This window comes from Neoarius graeffei, chromosome 10 (assembly GCF_027579695.1).
Source record: "Neoarius graeffei isolate fNeoGra1 chromosome 10, fNeoGra1.pri, whole genome shotgun sequence".
Classification (NCBI taxonomy): domain Eukaryota; kingdom Metazoa; phylum Chordata; class Actinopteri; order Siluriformes; family Ariidae; genus Neoarius; species Neoarius graeffei.
Window position 1 is genome coordinate 8,317,155 of NC_083578.1, and position 20,358 is coordinate 8,337,512.

General features: G+C 43.7%; 2 protein-coding genes across 2 annotated transcripts; one reads left to right on the top strand and one right to left on the bottom strand.

Moving 5' to 3' along the window:
* The first annotated feature begins 11,245 nt into the window (after positions 1-11,245).
* Positions 11,246-12,054, top strand: bcl2l16 (BCL2 like 16). Its single transcript, XM_060931008.1, has 2 exons — positions 11,246-11,713; positions 11,923-12,054. Exons 1-2 carry the CDS (start codon positions 11,246-11,248, stop codon positions 12,052-12,054), a joined length of 600 nt encoding a protein of 199 aa, XP_060786991.1.
* A 3,806-nt stretch (positions 12,055-15,860) lies between these two features.
* On the bottom strand, positions 15,861-18,827 carry tubb2b (tubulin, beta 2b). Its single transcript, XM_060931209.1, has 4 exons — positions 18,688-18,827; positions 17,415-17,523; positions 17,217-17,327; positions 15,861-17,121 (listed from the first exon to the last, which is right to left on the bottom strand). The coding sequence occupies exons 1-4, from the start codon at positions 18,742-18,744 to the stop codon at positions 16,061-16,063; spliced, it is 1,338 nt and encodes a 445-aa protein (XP_060787192.1). The 5' UTR covers positions 18,745-18,827; the 3' UTR covers positions 15,861-16,060.
* Positions 18,828-20,358: the final 1,531 nt, after the last annotated feature.

A 20,358-nucleotide genomic window follows, 5' to 3' on the forward strand; every position in this document is an offset into this window, starting at 1 on the left:
TTTTGTTTTTTTAATCAGAATGCTAGCATTGGCTATCAAGCCAAACTACATGTTGCAAAAGTTATTGCCTATGTAATGGCTACAGAAAAATTATTTCAACAGTTCAAATAATTATAATCCAAGTTATGTGAATGAGAACTTAGATTTCATGCAATTACAGACATTTCCTGTTTGCGCTGCCTCAACTGGTGCAGTAGAAAATTCCAGAAAAGAATCTTGATGCCACACCCTTTCCCTTTCCTTGTGGCATCCCCAACCCAGTATTCCCATTATGAACCCAACTACTGTACCTGTTCCTACTTTACTAAACCCAACAACGGTGTTGTACCTTCACTTTTTATACTAATGGTCCTGAAGGTTCCCATAAAATGGCTTCCTAGCTCTGATTTAATTCCTTTTCTTGATGTATTTTCTTCTGAAACAAGAAGTAAGGTGATGTCATGGTGGAGGGCTTTGATTGACTTACACCAGCCAATATCACTCAGGAAGTGCCATACCCCTGACCAATCTAAAGAAACCTGACAGTAGCTAAATATGGAGAACAGCAAAGAGATCAACAAGAAGCTTTACTAACTTTATCAGTAGAAAAGACCTGACCTTCTTGCTCACACGGAGGAACGGACAGCCCCAGGTTGGTCAAAACACACCTGTCACAGAACAGTCACATCATGAAACAGTGAAATTCCACAAATAAACACCAACCATTATTTTTCTACCAAGTGATGCTTAGAATGTTTTGGACCTGCTATCGGTACCCATGTGTCATGGTTGAAATGCTGGTGACTAAACCGGCAACCCCACACCTAGGTGTGAGGTGGGTGGGTGGACACCCTGGCAGGACAAAAACAAGACCTGTCTACTTAAGGACAGAAGAAATCTCTTGATTACAAGGAGTCAACAGTCATCTACCAAATGGAGCTGGAGTCCCATGAAGGCATTCGAACTCAGCACTGCTGACTCTTATGGCAACTCCTGCATCCCCAGTGAATCTCAGACGTACTGGCCCTGCCTTTCCTCTGGTTTAGATGAGCTGGGGACGAGAGAAGCTCTCAATAAGTGTTAAGGACCACGCAAGGAAGCTTAATTTGTCCTGGCTTGAAGATAATCAAATCATCTAGCCGACCCCCACCATCAGTGTACTGGAGGAGGGTACCTGTCCTATAGGATGCTCACGTCTTTGCTATAAGGATGTGCTGAAGTGCGATCTGAAGGACTTCAAAATAGAACCCACCAGCTGGACCAGTACTGCTCATGACGGGCATAGATGGCATGCTTGCCTCCATCAAGGGATCAGGCATGACCCTCAGAATAACTTGGATAAACTCAAGAGATGACGCACCCACCTCTCACCACAGATGAATGATGAGCTTCACTTGGCATAGTCAGAAATGACTGAAGCTGGCCTGAGAGATGCTTGGAAAAAGGAAAAGTGTTCAGGAAGATGCACGGCCCAAAACATACCACGGAACCATGTTTACCACCAACAGGCTACTACTGTAGAGAAAGACAAGCCTCCGGGACCAGGACATGTATGGTTCTTTGGCATAATTGAAAATATCAGGCAAAAAACTAACTAACCCTGTAGATATACAATATAACCATATCAGACCAACAATTATAAATGTTTTACTCTCCATCAACTTGTCTACTAGATTCCTTACCTACAAATTTCTTCTTGGAATAAATTCTTCCTTCCAATGTCCATTGTAAAAAAAATTGCTATACAAATAAAATAAAATTCAATTCAATTCTAGAGAGTGTTTAATTGGATGATCATGAAGTTCTACCTACATTCTCAGAAAATAAAGTACATTAATATACATACTGGACACTTTTTCGATGGAATAAAAACACGTGTTCGATTCCCTTCTAGGGGGTTCCATTCATTTGGTTTGATAGCATGCAATATTGTTAGCATATCGCTTATCCTATGTGTATTACATCACTCTACCCAATAGAGAATGACTGTTGAATATAGTTTACGATATTGCATGGTTGTCAAGGCAACAGAGATGTAAAACTTCTGCACTAGTGAGTGAGTGACTGTGACAATTTGTAAACAAACATGGCTGCCAGGTTTGCTTTGTTAAATATGGAAGATTTTGAGAGAATTTTGAAAGAGAAAGACGCGTTGAACACCCAAAAGGAATGTGTATGTACAGTGGTGCTTGAAAGTTTGTGAACCCTTTAGAATTTTCTATATTTCTGCATAAATATGACCTAAAACATCATCAGATTTTCACACAAGTCCTAAAAGTAGATAAAGAGAACCCAGTTAAACAAATGAGACAAAAATATTATACTTGGTCATTTATTTATTGAGAAAAATGATCCAATATTACATATCTGTGAGTGGCAAAAGTATGTGAACCTTTGCTTTCAGTATCTGGTGTGACCCCCTTGTGCAGCAATAACTGCAACTAAACATTTGCGGTAACTGTTGATCAGTCCTGCACACCGGCTTGGAGGAATTTTAGCCAGTTCATCCGTACAGAACAGCTTCAACTCTGGGATGTTGGTGGGTTTCCTCACATGAACTGCTCGCTTCAGGTCCTTCCACGACATTTCGATTGGATTAAGGTCAGGACTTTGACTTGGCCATTCCAAAACATGAACTTTATTCTTCTTTAACCATTCTTTGGTAGAACAACTTGTGTGCAATAGGGCTGTTGTCTTGCTGCATGACCCACCTTCTCTTGAGATTCAGTTCATGGACAGATGTCCTGACATTTTCCTTTAGAATTTGCTGGTATAATTCAGACTTCATTGTTCCATCAATGATGGCAAGCCGTCCTGGCCCAGATGCAGCAAAACAGGCCCAAACCATGACCACCACCATGTTTCACAGATGGGATAAGGTTCTTATGCTGGAATACAGTGTTTTCCTTTCTCCAAACATAATGCTTCTCATTTAAACCAAAAAGTTGTATTTTGGTCTCATCCGTCCACAAAACATTTTTCCAATAGCCTTCTGGCTTGTCCACGTGATTTTTAGCAAACTGCAGATAAGCAGCAATGCTCTTTTTGGAGAGCAGTGGCTTTCTCCTTGCAACCCTGCCATGCACACCATTGTTGTTCAGTGTTCTCCTGATGGTGGACTCATGAACATTAACATTAGCCAATGTGAGAAAGGCCTTCAGTTGCTTAGAAGTTACCCTGGGGTCCTTTGTGAACTCGCCGACTATTACATGCCTTGCTCTTGGAGTGATCTTTGTTGGTCGACCACTCCTGAGGAGGGTAACAATGGTCTTGAATTTCCTCCATTTGTACACAATCTGTCTGACTGTGGATTGGTGGAGTCCAAACTCTTTAGAGATGGTTTTGTAACCTTTTCCAGCCTGAGGAGCATCAACAATGCTTTTTCTGAGGTCCTCAGAAATCTTCTTTGTTCGTGTCACGATACACTTCCACAAACGTGTTGTGAAGATCAGACTTTGATAGAGCCCTGTTCTTTAAATAAAACAGGGTGCCCACTCACACCTGATTGTCATCCCATTGATTGAAAACACCTGACTCTAATTTCACCTTCAAATTAACTGCTAATCCTCAAGGTTCACATACTTTTGCCACTCACGGATATGTAATATTGGATCATTTTCCTCAATAAATAAATGACCAAGTATAATATTTTTGTCTCATTTGTTTAACTGGGTTCTCTTTATCTACTTTTAGGACTTGTGTGAAAATCTGATGATGTTTTAGGTCATATTTATGCAGAAATATAGAAAATTCTAAAGGGTTCACAAACTTTCAAGCACCACTGTATAATAATATTGTCTGGTTTTTTTTTCGTGGTATTTTGTGATTATCAGAACTCGTTCTGCTTTGGGAAAGTTTAGAGAGCTGCTGCCATTGTTAACCTGCAAAGCTGTATTACTTTATACCCATGGTCAACTATACAGCAGTTGTGTGCGTAGCGCCATGTTATACGGTTCTGAATGTTGGGTACTCCGAAGAGATGACCAAAAATGGCTTGAGCGTAATGAAAGAGCTATGCTTTTATGGATGTGCAATGTCAAAAGAGGAACACGAATTCACACATCTTCTCTTCTGCGGATGCTGAACCTCCGTCACCTTGACACTGTCCTCAGATGCAATAGTCTCCATTGGTTTGGACACGTCCAATGCAGTAATTCTTGGATCAACAGATGTACTACCTTGGAAGTTGAAGGAGTGAACAACCATGGCCGACCTTGAAAAAGCTGGAAAGAATCTGTCTGTATTGACTTGAAGCTATGGAATATCGCAGAGGAAGTAACTCAAGACCGTGCTGAATGGAGAGTTCTGCTGAAGACTGCTAGTCGTACACACGTCTGACGTGTCAACTGACTCAAAACGGATAGTGATTGAGTGAGTGATCAGATATATTCCATTCAGCCACTCGTCTTATATCATGCTAGCTGAATGGAATGTATCTGATATACTGTACCACTCAACACCATCCATCCATAAGCGCTTATCCTGTACAGGGTCGCAGGTGAGCTGGAGCCTATCCCAGCTGACTATGGGTGAAAGGCGGGGTACACCCTGGACAAGTCACCAGATCATCGCAGGGCTGACACATAGACAAACAACCATTCACACCTACGATCAATTTAGAGCCGCCAATTAACCTAACCTGCATGTCTTTGGGGGAAATCGGAGCACCCCCATGCAGACACGTGGAGAACATGCAAACTCCACACAGAAAGACCCCCATCGGCCACTGGGCTCAAACCCAGGGCCTTCTCGCTGTGAGGTGACAGTGCTAACCTCTACACCACCATGCCGCCCCTCAATGCCAGGCAATATTATTTAATTATTGCACCTTTAGGGGTACAATAACTTGCCACTGGATCAGGACCCTCTAAGGCACTTATTTGTACCCTTTATATCCTGCTTGGGAACATACATATACCTTTTTGGCCCTAAAAAGGAACACATAGTTACCTTGAAGTCCAATAATGAGTCCTAGGCTGAACGTTAGTGTATATTGTACCTTGGGGGACAGAAATGGATTCCTACTGTACCCCTATTTCTGACAGTGTAGATATGAGTCGTGATGTTCCTGAAATTAAAATGAGAATATTTCCAAAACTATTTTTTTTCAGATATTGATGTCTATAACACTAAGGAAAGGGTACAAAAAGCTCTGGAACACCCATTTTAATTTCAAGGGCACTCCAGGTAAAATATACATACCAAAGGTACAAAACATGTCCCCTTCACGGTCCTACCCTAGTGACAAGGCAAAGTACAGTCTGCTCCCTTTATTTCTGAGAGTGCTTATTACTGTACGTCCTTCTTCTGTCTTTCTGTATTTCTCCTTCGCTCAGAGCTCGTTAATGACAACCTCCATTTGTTGCTCATGTCAGTTAAGGTCAGCCCTGATTGCTCTTTCAAATCAGCCAGGTCAGGAACAATAAAGACCCCTACAGAGCATTATGAAGGCATGAGAAGTCAGTTCATGTGCATCAGATAAAACAAGAAAATGTATCCGCTCTTCTCAGTGGTGTGCTCTCCCACTTAATTAGTACTTGAGGCAGAAATAGTGATGATGAGCACTACTTTGTACTAATTACTTAGCTCACTGTCGCATATTAAAGCTTTGTCGTGCTCTTTTAAAAGGCTCCGTGGCCTCGCACAACAATCAGAGCCAGGCTCATTAATAAACACCATTAATTACCACAAGAATAACAGGGTCATGTTTGTGGAACGAATGGCTGACAGGCAGGAATGAATTACAAAGATGCCATATCCCCTTGTATTAAATTTCCATTCGAAGACAGATTAGATGATAAGATGAGCATCATGTTTTCTTTCTAAACAGTAAAGTCTAAATAATATTTTTGTTTGTCTTTCAACAAAACCGGTTCTTGGTACGGTGGCATGGTGGTGTAATGTCACCTCACAGTCACCTCACAGCAAGAAGGTCCTGGGTTCAAGCCCAGCGGCCGGCAAGGGCCTTTCTGTGTAGAGTTTGCATTCTCTCCCCACGTGTTTCCTCCGGGTGCTCCGGTTTCCCCCAAAGGCGTGCAACTTAGGCTAATTGGTGGCTCTAAATTGACCGTAGGTGTGAATGTGAGTGTGAATGGTTGTCTATGTGCAGCCCTGTGATGAACTGGCGACTTGTCCAGGGTGTACCCCACCTCTTGCCCATAGTCAGCTGGGATAGGCTCCAGCTTGCCTGCGACCCTGTAGGACAGGATAAGCGGCTACAGATAATGGATGGATGGTTCTTGGTACAGCACTGCCACCTAGTGAGTGTATAGTCCAGTTTCAACCAAGCCACATACAAGGATGGATGTGTTGCCACAGGGGTTAGTACTGTTGCCTCATGGAAAGAAAGTTCTGGGTTCAAGCCTGGTGGCTGACGGGGGCCATTCTGTGTGGAGTTTGCATGTTCTCCCCATGTCTGTGTGGGTTTTCTGTGGGTGCTCTGGTTTCCCCCACAGTCCAAAGACATGCAGTTAGGTTAACTGACTACTCTAAATTGTCTATAGGTGTGAATGGTTGTTCCCCAAGCCCAGAAATGGGAGGGTTGTGGTGTAAAACTATGCTCCAATTAATATGACACGTGGATCAATAGGGTCCACATGGACCCCAAACTGGAAACAGTGCTGGACAAGGGAGGAGAAGATGATGATGGATGTGTTGTAATTGGAAAATAATCAATGGCAGGGTGTTGGTGTGATGAAGCAGAGTTACTGTTCCTCTTGTACAACACCAAATGCAATTTTTTTTTAAATTAATTAAAGAATGACGTCACTTTTTTTCCCTTTATAGTTGGAGGCCAAGCAGGGAAGCTGCATAGGCACCCATTGTGTTTCTACCTTTTCTGTTTCTGCTTCTACTTATTATTATTATTCCTCTTCCTCTTCTGTCTATGGTTTCTATGGAAGCCCATAAGTTGCCATAGGTTATGGCAGCTCATAGTATAAAGGTAAAAAGTTTTTTTAAAAAAAGGTATAAAGTTTTAAATTTGGCACACTGATTGGGAACAGTCCCCCAATCCTTTTCACCAAGTTTCATATTTGCACCTTGTTACATAGGGCGGCACGGTGGTGTAGTGGTTAGCGCTGTCGCCTCACAGCAAGAAGGTCCAGGTTCGAGCCCCGTGGCCGGCGAGGGCCTTTCTGTGCGGAGTTTGCATGTTCTCCCCGTGTCCGCGTGGGTTTCCTCTGGGTGCTCTGGTTTCCCCCACAGTCCAAAGACATGCAGGTTAGGTTAACTGGTGACTCTAAATTGACCGTAGGTGTGAATGTGAGTGTGAATGGTTGTCTGTGTCTATGTGTCAGCCCTGTGATGACCTGGCGACTTGTCCAGGGTGTACCCCGCCTTTCGCCCGTAGTCAGCTGGGATAGACTCCAGCTTGCCTGCGACCCTGTAGAACAGGATAAAGCGGCTACAGATAATGAGATGAGATGAGACCTTGTTACATTGTTGTGAAGCGACCAATCTGTAGGCAGCTAGGGCGGCATGGTGGTGTAATGATTAGCACTGTCTCATCACAGCAAGAAGGTTCTGGGGTTGAGCCCAGTGGCCAATGGGGGCCTTTACGTGTAGAGTTTGCATGTTCTCCCCGTGTCTGCATGGTGCTCTGGTTTCAAAGACATGGTTAGGTTAACATGGGGCGGCCTTGGACTGAAGTGCCCTTGAGCAAGGCACCTCACCCCCAACTGCTCCCCAGGTGCTGTAGCATAGCTGCCGACTGCTCTGGGTATGTGTGTGTGTGTGTGCTCATTGCTCACTTATGTGTGTGTGTGCATGTGTGTGTTCACTGCTTCAGATGGGTTCAGTGCAGAGGAGAAATTTCACTGTGTGCTTCAGTCTGTGCTTGAGTGTACGTGTGACAAATAAAGGCTTCTTCTTCTACAGTATGCTGAGAGAATCATCAGGGACAAGGGAGGATGGGTAAGTTGGCAATAGGGCAAGGAGTAAGAAGAGATAGTGAGAAGAGATAGTGGAAGTGTTCCAGCCTTCTAGATGTCCAGATTATTTTATATTGGCGGGTTTTGAACATATTTTGGGCTGGAAAACGTCAGCAGTATCTGGCAACACTGATTAGGTCTGAGGTGAAGATGGCGATGCTAATAGCTAAGAAAAACATTAGCCTCTCATTCTTTGATGATTTCAATAAGTGCGTGGCTGGAATGTTCCCAGACTCTTCCATCGCAAAGAAATTTTCCATGGGGAAAACGAAAGCCTCCCAAATAATCAAAGGTAAGCTACACATGTTTACATTAAGTATGTCCTGGCTAAGACCTCATAAATAGTCTAGTGTAAACTAATTGGTGTATTAACTGTTTTATCCACTCATTGTCTATTTTATTTTCTATCTGAAACTTACCCATTTTAAATCACTCTTGGTTTAATATCTATCTATCTATCTATCTATCTATCTATCTATCTATCTATCTATCTATCTATCTATCTATCTATCTATCTATCTAGTGTTCCGAGGCCATGACTATGGTAAAACCATAATAAATTGCAATGGAATTGAATTTATTGACTGGTTATATAATGATCTTTCTTATTTTAACATAAGATACGTATTTTAGCCCTTAATTTGGGAAATAACTGGTACCACTGAAAGCAAATAAAAATAAATGTATAGTTTATTCGCAAATGCACTCTATAAACCATAAGCATATTGAGTTTGGGTCTTGGCTATCACCAACATGCACCAGAGTACAGGAAATCACCAATACTAGATAGAAAACTGCCCCCCATTCAACTACACACCCACTTTTGGTGAAGGGTATGACTTTCCGAAATTTTCCCTTATTTTGAGTTAAAAATCTGGGAAATATCCCTTTTTTCAAACCTCAAAGTTGACAGGTATGAGTAAGACTGATGGTCACAGACGAGAATATCAACACTGTAATGTGCTGAGCAAACCTGTAAACACCTCAATAAGTGTTTAAAAGATGTGGTTATATTATGAACTTAACAACTGTTAGATGCAAATGTTACATTTTGACAAAAGACGTATGAAAGAAATATTGTTGTGAAATGACCATGAAACAAGTTAGTTCTCCGGTTCTCACTTACATTACTATGATATGAGAGATAAACAAGCTTTCGGTCACCAGCCTTTGTTTTTCTATCTATCCTGAACTTAAAATTCAGAACGAAGACTAAAAATTCATCAATCCTGAATGCTGTGGTTTGAGTAGTGTGCCCTCTGTTGCCTGTCTAGGGCTATAACATGTAAGTCAATTCCAAAACCAGGCTTTCATTCAGGTGACCCTCTAATTTTTATCCCCTGCTGGCTGAAAGGCCCGAAGGGGGATTATATCGTGGTAATGTCCATCCGTCTGTCCATCCCAGGAAGTTTCTGAAATCAACTCCTCTCACAATTTTTGGAGGAATTTCACGAAACTTGGCAGGATTCTTTGTTATATGTCGGTGTCAGGAAACCCACTGAAACTGTCCAAACTACAAACATGGACACCATGGACTACACTCCCCAGAACTCACAGAGCCCTCTGTCTCCCGATTATTGAACTCAGCTGTCACTCATCATTCCAATTAGTCCCCTTGCCTATATAAACCTCTCTCTCGCAACACTTCATTGTGAAGTATTATTCTGCCTATATCAGTTCATACCAAGTCTTCTTGGTTTCTGATGGACTCTCAGTCTTCTGACTCTTGCTTCTCTGGTTTCACTCTGTCTTTCCTCCTTAACGCTGTTTGCCGATTGCCTGACCCTCGCTAGTTCTACAACTCTGATTCTCATCTCTCGTTTTGGCTCTGTTACTGTTTGCTCCTCATCACTCTTCTACGCATACATCCGTAAGTGCCTGCACCATGACGGTCGGTAACACGCATATTGCAATTTTGTTCAATTTGGTCACGTTCTACCAGAGTTGCAGCTCTTCTCATCTCATCTCATCTCATTATCTGTAGCCGCTTTATCCTGTTCTACAGGGTCGCAGGCAAGCTGGAGCCTATCCCAGCTGACTACGGGCGAAAGGCGGGGTACACCCTGGACAAGTCGCCAGGTCATCACAGGGCTGACACATAGACACAGACAACCATTCACACTCACATTCACACCTACGCTCAATTTAGAGTCACCAGTTAACCTAACCTGCATGTCTTTGGACTGTGGGGGAAACCGGAGCACCCGGAGGAAACCCACGTGGACACGGGGAGAACATGCAAACTCCGCACAGGAAAGGCCCTCGCCGGCCACGGGGCTCGAACCCGGACCTTCTTGCTGTGAGGCGACAGCGCTAACCACTACACCACCGTGCGAGTTGCAGCTCTTGATTAACAAAATTAAACTTTGACAATTTCATGAGAGTGTGTTTTTCCTTCTGAAATCAACTCCTCTCACAATTTTTATCCCCCGCTAGCCAAAAGGCCCGAAGGGGGATTATGTCGTGGCAATGTGTTTCCATGCGTCCGTCCAAGGAAGGGTACTCACCTTCCGAAATCAACTCCTCTCACAATTTTTAGAAGAATTTCATGAAACTTGGCAGGATTCTTTGTTGTATGACGGTAACACGCATATTGCAATTTTGTTCAATTTTGCCAGAGTTATGGCACAGTTGCCAGCGGGGGATATTGTGCTCTCAGAGCACTCTTGTTTAGAGATACAAATGCAGTTCCACTCTGTATATGTTATGATTTGGTCAAAGTATGGTGAGCAAATAGTGTAAGGCTTTAGTGTTGGTCAGTCTTATCAAGAGAATATTTGAGACTCACTCTTCTGAGTGCACAATATTTTTAGCTGGAACCACAGAGGCCAGGGGGTGGTGGTGGACAGAGGCTTCTGGTTTATACACGTTCAGCCAGCAGGAGTGCTAAATATAACCAGGGTCAACAAATTAGAACGCATGCATAAATATACACGCATGCATGCACCTCAGCTGACCGACAAAACAGACAAGAGAGCTAATTCATTGTTGTTCTACCAGTTGCTAACTGGGCCATAGTGTTGGACTTCTTGGATAATTCTCAAGGGGGTGAGTCACTGAAGTGTCTGTGGACACATGGGGACGTGTGGGTGTGTGATATTTAATATGGCAGTATATTTCACACAGAGCAACAATGTGCACTTTGTACCGAGGACATTTGAAGGTTTGAAGGATCACAACAATGTTGTAGCATTATTGCTAGCAATGTATCTAAGTAGGTTTCTGCTTGTGTGATTTAATGTACTTGCAGAACCCTGATGAAAAAGATACCAAGGCAGAAGATCATTAAGGAAAATACAAATTGAAAACCAAGCCCCTGATTGAATACAGAATTGATGGACCTATTAGTTAAGCCTGTGATTGGCCAGGGTCTGTCCAGCCCTGATCCACTGGTTCGAGAGGCCTACCTAATGGCCTATGACTATATTAACTATGTAACAGCCAAACCAGGCACACCGCTAGGCCCGGCACCCTCTCAGGCCTCAGCAGCATTGCGCCACGCAGGAGACGAGCTCCTCCAGCGCTTCCCGATCTTCTTCCGTCGCTGGCCACGTGTCTTCCGGGACGTGACAGAGGAGACGGCATGTTCTACACTACTGTCTATCCTGGACGAGCACTTCTCTCAGACGAGGCGCAGGGACCTGGCCTGGAGCGCTGTACTCTCTGTGTTTGTGCTTGCTGGTCAGATGGCATTGCATTGTCAACAGAATGGCATGAACAGTGTTCTGCCCCAACTCCAGCAATCTGTAGGCAGCTATGTTGAGAGAATCATCTGCCCTGAGATCAGGGACAAGGGAGGATGGGTAAGTTGGCAATAGGGCAAGGAGTCACTTTAATTATCTACACTTTCCCCAAGGTTGCACCTTCAGAACCTGAGACATGTTGGTACAACCGAAAATGAAGCCCCATTTCTGAAAGGACGAATTATCAATGAATAATGTGTCAGTGAATAATATATGCAGGAAATCAGTCCGATCAACAATTACTAAGTCTGTACATGTGTTTCTCCAAGTCAGGTTTTGTGGCTCGCTTTGGGGAGAAGCAGACTTTGGAGGGCCAGGTAAAGAAGGTGTGCTGCTGGAGTTTGCTAATACTGAGCTTGGGGATCCTCGCCTACTTCCTATGGAAAAGAAAAATACTGTAATTTAGTCTACAGTGCCCTCGTGTGGCAAACCATTTCACATGCCAGGACTTCTCAGAAAATGTTGAGGGTAATGTACAACACACATCATGCTGGGATCAGACTACATGATACAGTACTGCTGTCTTTCACAATGGTCACCATGTCAGATTAGGCGATCACAGTACCAGAAATTCTTGCAGTATCTTGGTCAGGAGACTGTCAAGTCTACAAGTTTGACCCTGATCAATCACCATTCACATCCTTGTGTGTTGTCAGGGAGGAGGGTCAAGAAATTGTCAGTCATGGCTATCAAGTAACAGGTCATGGGATTTGTCAAAGAGGGCAAGAAAATACAAAATTCTGACATGCTAGACTTTCCATCTGGGTGTCATGGAGCGTCCCAGACTCCATATCTCTGTTCTTTGATTGCATCATACTCCAAAGCCCATTCGTCATTCTTGTCATTCATATTTGGAGCAGATGCTGGAAATTTGTTGGCCACAACAAAATAATGTCAAACTTCAGGCTGGATTTGTGTAGCCTGATCCTGGCATTACTCTACAGAGCACCAAAATATTAGGCTACCATAAGATATTATGGTTATCATTCAGATATACTGTACAATCTCCAGAGTTGCCTTGACAACCAGTGTTAACAGTAGTGTTACAATTGCTAGCAGCACAATTTATTGATGTATTCATGCTTACTATGTGCTGTACCATCAATAGCTTTTGCTTTTCTTGCCATTTTTACTTTTGATAGAAGAAGAAACCTTTATTTGTCACATGCACACTTCAAGCACAGTGAAATTCATCCTCTGCATTTAACCCCTCTGAAGCAGTGAACACACTCAAAGCAGTGGGCAGCCACACCAGAGCGCCTGGGGAGCAGTCAGGGGTCAGGTACCTTGCTCAAGGGCACCTCAGCCCAAGGCCGCCCCACGTCAACCTAACCTGCACGTCTTTGGATTGTGGGGGAAAACCGGAGCACCCGGAGGAAACCCACGCAGACACGGGGAGAACATGCAAACTCCACACAGAAAGGCCCTCACCGGCCGCTGGGTTCGAACCCAGAACCTTCTTGCTGTGAGGTGACCGTGCTAACCACTACACCACACTTTTAGCATTCAGTAATCAGCATTTCTCTCCAGTATTATAAAGAAATCTTAACCTTTGCTGGGATTTTAAGCATTGGTGTGACAGTGTTTTCAATTTTGAAGCCAGACTATGCTAATTAGTAATCTTGTTTCGAATGTTTTAGCTTTATTTGGCAGGAAGGTATTTGATTATTTATAGGAATGACCTATAGACCTATGACAAAATCATGCAAATACAGGCCAAGAGCTTCAGTTAATGTTCACATCATATATCTGAATGGGGAAATGTGTGATCTGTTACTGTGATTGTGGCTGCTTTGAGTATTTCAGAATCTGCTGAAATCCTGGGATCTATACACAGAGAAACAAATCGATCATCCTGTGTGACAGTCTTCAGGCTGAAAAGCTTTATTGATGAGATGCTGAGGGTGACCAGACTGGTCCGAGTTGACATGAAATCTATAGTAACTCGATCACTCTTTACAACTGTGGTGAGCAGAAAAGCATCTCAGAAAGCACAGCACTTCAAACCTTGATGTAAGTCAAGTCAAAGTCCCTCTCATGTCAGAATCTGGTCTTCCCCGGCAGTCTCCTGTCCCAGTACTAACCAACTCTTTTAAGGCATATGGGTGCGGCACCAATCTCCATTTCGATAGCCCTCTGCCTCTCGCCTATAGACCCTTTTCAGTCACGTGACCTTCGTAAACGCGACCGCCATTTTGGACATGTAGTGGACTTCGGCTCGAATCGGTTTGAATGCGAGGAAGGCGACAAACATAAAAGAAAAAGGAGCGAGATGCAGAAAACTGTATTTACTAGTTTAGTGTAACTATGATCTGGCAGCTATTTACACCGGATCCAGTGTAAATAGCTGCCGGAGCCAACGTCCGAGCTAGCGCTGGCTCCGGCCGGCCGCGAGCTAGCGCTAGCTCGGACGTTCTAGTTTACTGTAATTATGATCTGGCAGCTATTTACACCGGATCCAGTGTAAATAGCTGCCGGAGCCAACGTCCGAGGTTCCGGAGCCAGCGCTAGCTCGGACGTTGGCTCCGGCAGCTATTTACACCAGATCCGGTGTAAATAGCTGCCAGATCATAATTACAGTAAACTAGAATGGAATGTTAACAGCAATGTAATGCCTTTTCTGGCTAATTTTATTTGTCTTACCTCCAACAAAGTGGTCACTACACAAGCGTTAGTATGCCGCTATCCATCTTCTCTGTCGGTCAGCATCTACCGGGATCCAATAAAACGATAACCCTTGCCTTGTTTGTTGATGGTTACTACATCCAGGTGCACAACAATATAGTGGCATGATGGAAGTCTTGCTGAAAATAAACACTTTCTTTGCTGCCGTTCCTCAATGTTGGCTGTGGTAAACTACTGGTAGTACATGTCCAAAATGGCGGCCGCGTTTGTCGTGACGTCACGTGAAAAGGGTCCATACAGTTAGGGTTACAGTGGGGGGCTGGTCCTCTGGTAACTGCGAGAGTTTGACTTCCCCACTCGCATCTGTATTGCTAGACAGTAGCAGGTACCATTTTTATGATGGTCTTTGGTATGACCCGACTGCAAGTAAAACTTGCAATCTCCCAGTCGAGAGGTGGATACGCTCTCACTAAGCCAACTCGTGGTTTGAGGTAGATGGGTTACAATTGTAGAAGACCACATCAGGATCCACTCCTGTCAGCCAAGATCAGGATTCTGAGGCCACCATGAATGCAGTCTCCCTCAAACTGGACATCTGAAATCTGGGAAAAGTCTGTACCCAGGATAACTGCAGATTCTTGTTCTTGGCTGACGGGTGATGTGGTCTTCTGTTGTCGCCCATCCACCCACCTTAATGGGGCAGCACAGTTGCCTCACAGCAAGAAGGTTCCAGGTTTGAACCCCACAGCTAACAGGGGCTTTTCTGGGTGGAGTTTGCATGTTCTCAACATGTCTGTGTGGGTTTCCTCAACCATGCAGATTAGGTAAAATACAATACAAGTCAGTGCATACTTAGTCCTGGTCCCAAGCCTGGAAAGATTGGGGAGGGTTGCTCAGGAAGGGCAGCTGTATAAAAATAAATTGTCAAATCAAAGGGGTTGAGGGGGAAAAAAAAAAAAAAAATCAATTGAAGCTTTGCCCTATATTCTTCCTGGTTATGAACTATGATAAATCAAGATTTGACATGTTCTGAGATGCTTTTATGCTGTTATTTGATTGGTTGCTGGATAGCTGCATAAATGAGCAGGTGCTCCTATTAAAAGTGGACAGTAAGTCTACAAGAAAAGGGAACGTGAGATCAAATATTACAATGGCTGCTTAAGGATCACCTCAGCCTCAATGTAATATTCATATTTATCCTGAAATTGCATTTATGTTGTTAGTATGAAACGACTTGGATGAATGCATGCAATAAGAGATACCAGATAGGCAAATTAAAGTCATGACTAAAAAGACCAAAACCATATTCTCCATTACCTGTTCCACCATTTCTTCCTGGACCTAGCAGTTCTGCACTGAGGTATTCGAGGAATGCTATCTTCTGGCATTTAACCAGGTTATAATTTTGCCTGTGGATGTCCATGTAATGTTAATCTAATCTTAGTTCTATACACATTAAAACAGGTTCTGCAAGGAACTAGCTCCTAAACCTTATAAACAAGTGCAAGTGTTTTATTTATTCATTTAAAATTGTTCCCATTTCCTGTTTGTGCAAGCAAGTCAAAAAACAAACCCACAATGCTTTAACATTAGCAAAAGAACTTTAATGACTCGTTTCTGTACAGAACAGGAATGAACAGCAGAAACACCTTTTAAAATGACTCATTTCTGTCCAGAAAAAGGAATGAACAGCAGAAAGACAAACACACAAAGCTCTGGAAGGGTTTTTCAGGCAGGTCAGAAAATATTACAGCTTGACATGTACATACACACAAGCAAGATTTACGCAAGCTCCTCCTCTCCTTCCTCTTCAAACTCGCCCTCTTCTTCAGCCGTGGCGTCCTGGTACTGCTGGTACTCGGACACCAGGTCGTTCATGTTGCTCTCGGCTTCAGTGAACTCCATCTCATCCATACCCTCGCCGGTGTACCAGTGGAGGAAAGCTTTGCGCCTGAACATGGCAGTGAACTGCTCAGAGATGCGCTTGAACAGCTCCTGGATGGCAGTGCTGTTGCCGATGAATGTGGCGGCCATCTTGAGGCCACGTGGCGGGATGTCACATACAGCGGTCTTGACGTTGTTGGGGATCCATTCGACAAAGTAACTGCTGTTCTTGTTCTGCACATTGAGCATCTGCTCGTCGACTTCCTTCATGGACATGCGGCCACGGAAGATGGCTGCAACAGTGAGGTAGCGGCCGTGGCGCGGGTCGCAAGCAGCCATCATGTTCTTGGCGTCGAACATCTGCTGCGTCAGCTCGGGCACTGTGAGCGAGCGGTACTGCTGGCTCCCCCTGCTGGTCAGTGGGGCAAACCCAGGCATGAAGAAGTGCAGACGTGGGAAGGGGACCATGTTGACAGCCAGTTTGCGCAAATCTGCGTTGAGCTGACCGGGGAAACGGAGACAGGTAGTGACGCCGCTCATGGTGGCCGACACGAGGTGGTTGAGGTCACCGTACGACGGTGTTGTGAGCTTCAATGTGCGGAAGCAAATATCATAGAGAGCTTCATTGTCAATACAATAGGTCTCGTCTGTGTTTTCGACCAGCTGGTGTACGGATAACGTGGCATTGTAGGGCTCTACAACAGTATCGGACACTTTGGGTGAAGGTACCACGCTGAAAGTGTTCATGATACGGTCAGGATATTCTTCACGGATCTTGCTGATAAGCAGAGTACCCATACCAGAGCCAGTGCCACCACCAAGGGAGTGGGTGAGCTGGAAGCCCTGTAGGCAGTCACAGCTCTCTGCCTCCTTACGCACCACATCCAGCACAGAGTCGACAAGCTCGGCTCCTTCCGTGTAGTGGCCCTTGGCCCAGTTATTTCCAGCACCGCTCTGACCTGTACGAGTGAATCATTCAAGCAGAATATTAAATTAGACACTCTTTTTAAACTCTTCACACTTAAACCATGCTCAAAATTAAAACCAAGCTCACCAAACACAAAGTTATCTGGTCTGAAGACTTGACCAAAAGGTCCAGACCTCACAGAGTCCATGGTACCAGGTTCCAAGTCCACCAAGACAGCACGGGGCACATATTTGCCACCTAAAACAGAATACAAGTTAAAATCAATCAATACACGTCGCGTCACATCACATCACATGTTCCACAGAAATGTATGTAGATATGTACCTGATGCCTCATTGTAGTAGACGTTGATCCTGTCCAGCTGGAGATCACTGTCTCCATGGTATGTGCCAGTCGGGTCAATACCATGCTCATCGCTAATAACCTCCCAGAACTAAAAGTGAAAGCCAAAAAAAAAAAAAAAAAATCAATAATTAACATGATTTTTTTTTCTTATATGACCGTATAGACTGGACTTTGCACTCATCACATAATAGCATCTTTTTATCAGTTACATATTAGACTACAATATAAAAAAAAAACATTACATCATGAGGTTTAGGTTTAACAAAAAACACAACGCTAACAAAAATATGCCTGGATTCATAAGTCTAATGATGCAAATTTGCTTTTACTAAACTTTGAAATATATACGCACTTGGAAAAGGGAGCATGTTTAGGCGATTAGCCACGTGATTAGCAGACATTACATACTACATTACAGACCTGAATCAGGCACGCGAAAAATCCAGCCAATCACAGCCATTTATTAAGGAAGCACGCGCTTCAGAATGCAAATTCATAAAAAATTTAACCGCCAATAGCAACGCAGGGCTCGGATTTTTTTTTTAAAACAAAGAATCGCGCGCGCGGCCTCTGCGCCGATTGGCTGAAATCCATCTGCGAGGTTTTTTTTCCTCCCCTGCAGTTATGTCACTCCGAGACTCCGCCCCACCCACATCCTGCGAAAAGGCGCGGCGCGCGCCCATTTGGCCTCCCTCTCTCTCTCTCCACTCTGGGCCTTCAGTCAAAATGAATAAACATGAAATTGTATTATAAAGTGTACCGAATTATGTTCAGGTACGTTTTTAAAAATCCCTATAGTCAAATTCTATGGATTTGAGTTAAAAATAAGCATACTTCAGCTTCCCACAGCTCCTTTGTCAAAAAAAAAAAATCCCTCACCAATGCACTGGAGCAGTTTTTCCTCCAACGTCGTCAACAAAATCATATCTTTAAAACCTCTTAGTGGAGGTTAAAACCTGATAAGTGTTAATTTTATTTCCTTTTTTTCCACCCCACCTTCGTGCAGGACTAGAATAAGAAATGAGGAAGCACATGGTAATGGCGACCCACTTTTCATTCTTTTCACCTCACGGCTGTAATGGCGGCGAATATAAAACACTATTTTATTTTAAAGAATCAGCCTGGAAAAACGCAGCTTTCTTTTAAGATTTCTACATACAAGAATTCAAGCTCACTTCCGTTTGAATGAATGACGTTTCAAGCTCAATACAAAAAAATATATAATTCGTGAAAATATATACATATAACTAACCTTGGCTCCGATCTGGTTACCGCACTGACCAGCCTGAAGATGGACGATTTCCCTCATGTTTCACTTTATTTTTCAGAGGTAGTTCAATCTGAGAAATCTAACTTCTCCTTCTTTCTTCTTCTACAGAAGTGAAGAAAATAGCGCCTTCCCCCACTATAAGAGCTTGTTTAGACCCGCCTTCCAAGCGCCGGTATCCGTACGCTATTGGTTGAGATTTTCGAAAATCGGGTTAGAGCAGCCGTTGTCGTCGTTGATTGGTCCACACGGCTTGTCACTCAAACCGGCACCGTTGAGCTTTGTCACGCAGGCGAATGGCTGAAGTCATGCTAACTTAAAAGTCATGCTAGTACACATACATATAAATAACATGACCACTATTCGCTTTTTAAACATTAAAAAGGTATATAATGTATTCAAACGACCAAAGGGTTGGATGTAAACTATATATTTAAGAAAGAGATTTTAAGTAGGTTAGTAAGGTTTCTCCTCAAAATAATTTTGAGTTTCTCAGGAATTGGACTAGAACCCATGAAGTAATAAAGAGCTTGAAATCTTAAAAAAAAAAAAAAAAAGTCTTAAAGGCATCAAATATCAAACTATGCACAAACCAAAAACTAGCTAGCTAGCTATCGTACTACTGCAATATCCTAATTAATGTTAAATTAAAGGGGCCGGCTCACACCTCCCAGAATCCTCTGCACCAAGTAGCAAATCACAATTTTTGATGCTAGCAGTATTCCAAAAACAATCCGCAACAATTCTGCGACCTCCCAGGCCATAGATCTATAACTGTAATGTGAAATTGATGATATTTTGCAAAAGAATCTCATCTCATTATCTCTAGCCGCTTTATCCTGTTCTACAGGGTCGCAGGCAAGCTGGAGCCTATCCCAGCTGACTACGGGCGAAAGGCGGGGTACACCCTGAACAAGTCGCCAGGTCATCACAGGGCTGACACATAGACACAGACAACCATTCACACTCACATTCACACCTACGCTCAATTTAGGCCAAGTTTACATTAGACCGTATCTGTCTCGTTTTCTTTGCGGATGCACTGTCCGTTTACATTAAAACGCCTGGAAACGCCAGGAAACGGGAATCCGCCAGGGTCCACGTATTCAATCCAGATCGTGTCTGGTCCGGTGCTGTGTAAACATTGAGAATACGCGGATACGCTGTGCTGAGCTCTAGCTGGCGTCGTCATTGGACAACGTCACTGTGACATCCACCTTCCTGATTCGCTGGCGTTGGTCATGTGACGCGACTGCTGAAAAACGGTGCGGACTTCCGCCTTGTATCACCTTTCATTAAAGAGTATAAAAGTATGAAAATACTGCAAATACTGATGCAAATACTGCCCATTGTGTAGTTATGATTGTCTTTAGGCTTGCCATCCTTCCACTTGCAAGTGGTAAGTGATATGCGCTGGGATCACACACACAGCGGCTCAGTCCTGAATCATTGCTTGTGCGCTTCACTCGCGCGCTCTGTGAGCTGCGCAGGGCCGGAGTGCGCACCCTCCAGAGGGCACTCGCTGTTCAGGGCGGAGTGATTTGGAGCGCAGGATGCCTGCAGAGCCGAGCGTATCCGTGTATTGGTGTTGCTGTGTGCACGCGAATCGTGTATTGGTGTTGCTGTGTGCACACTAATCGTTTTAAAAACGTTAAT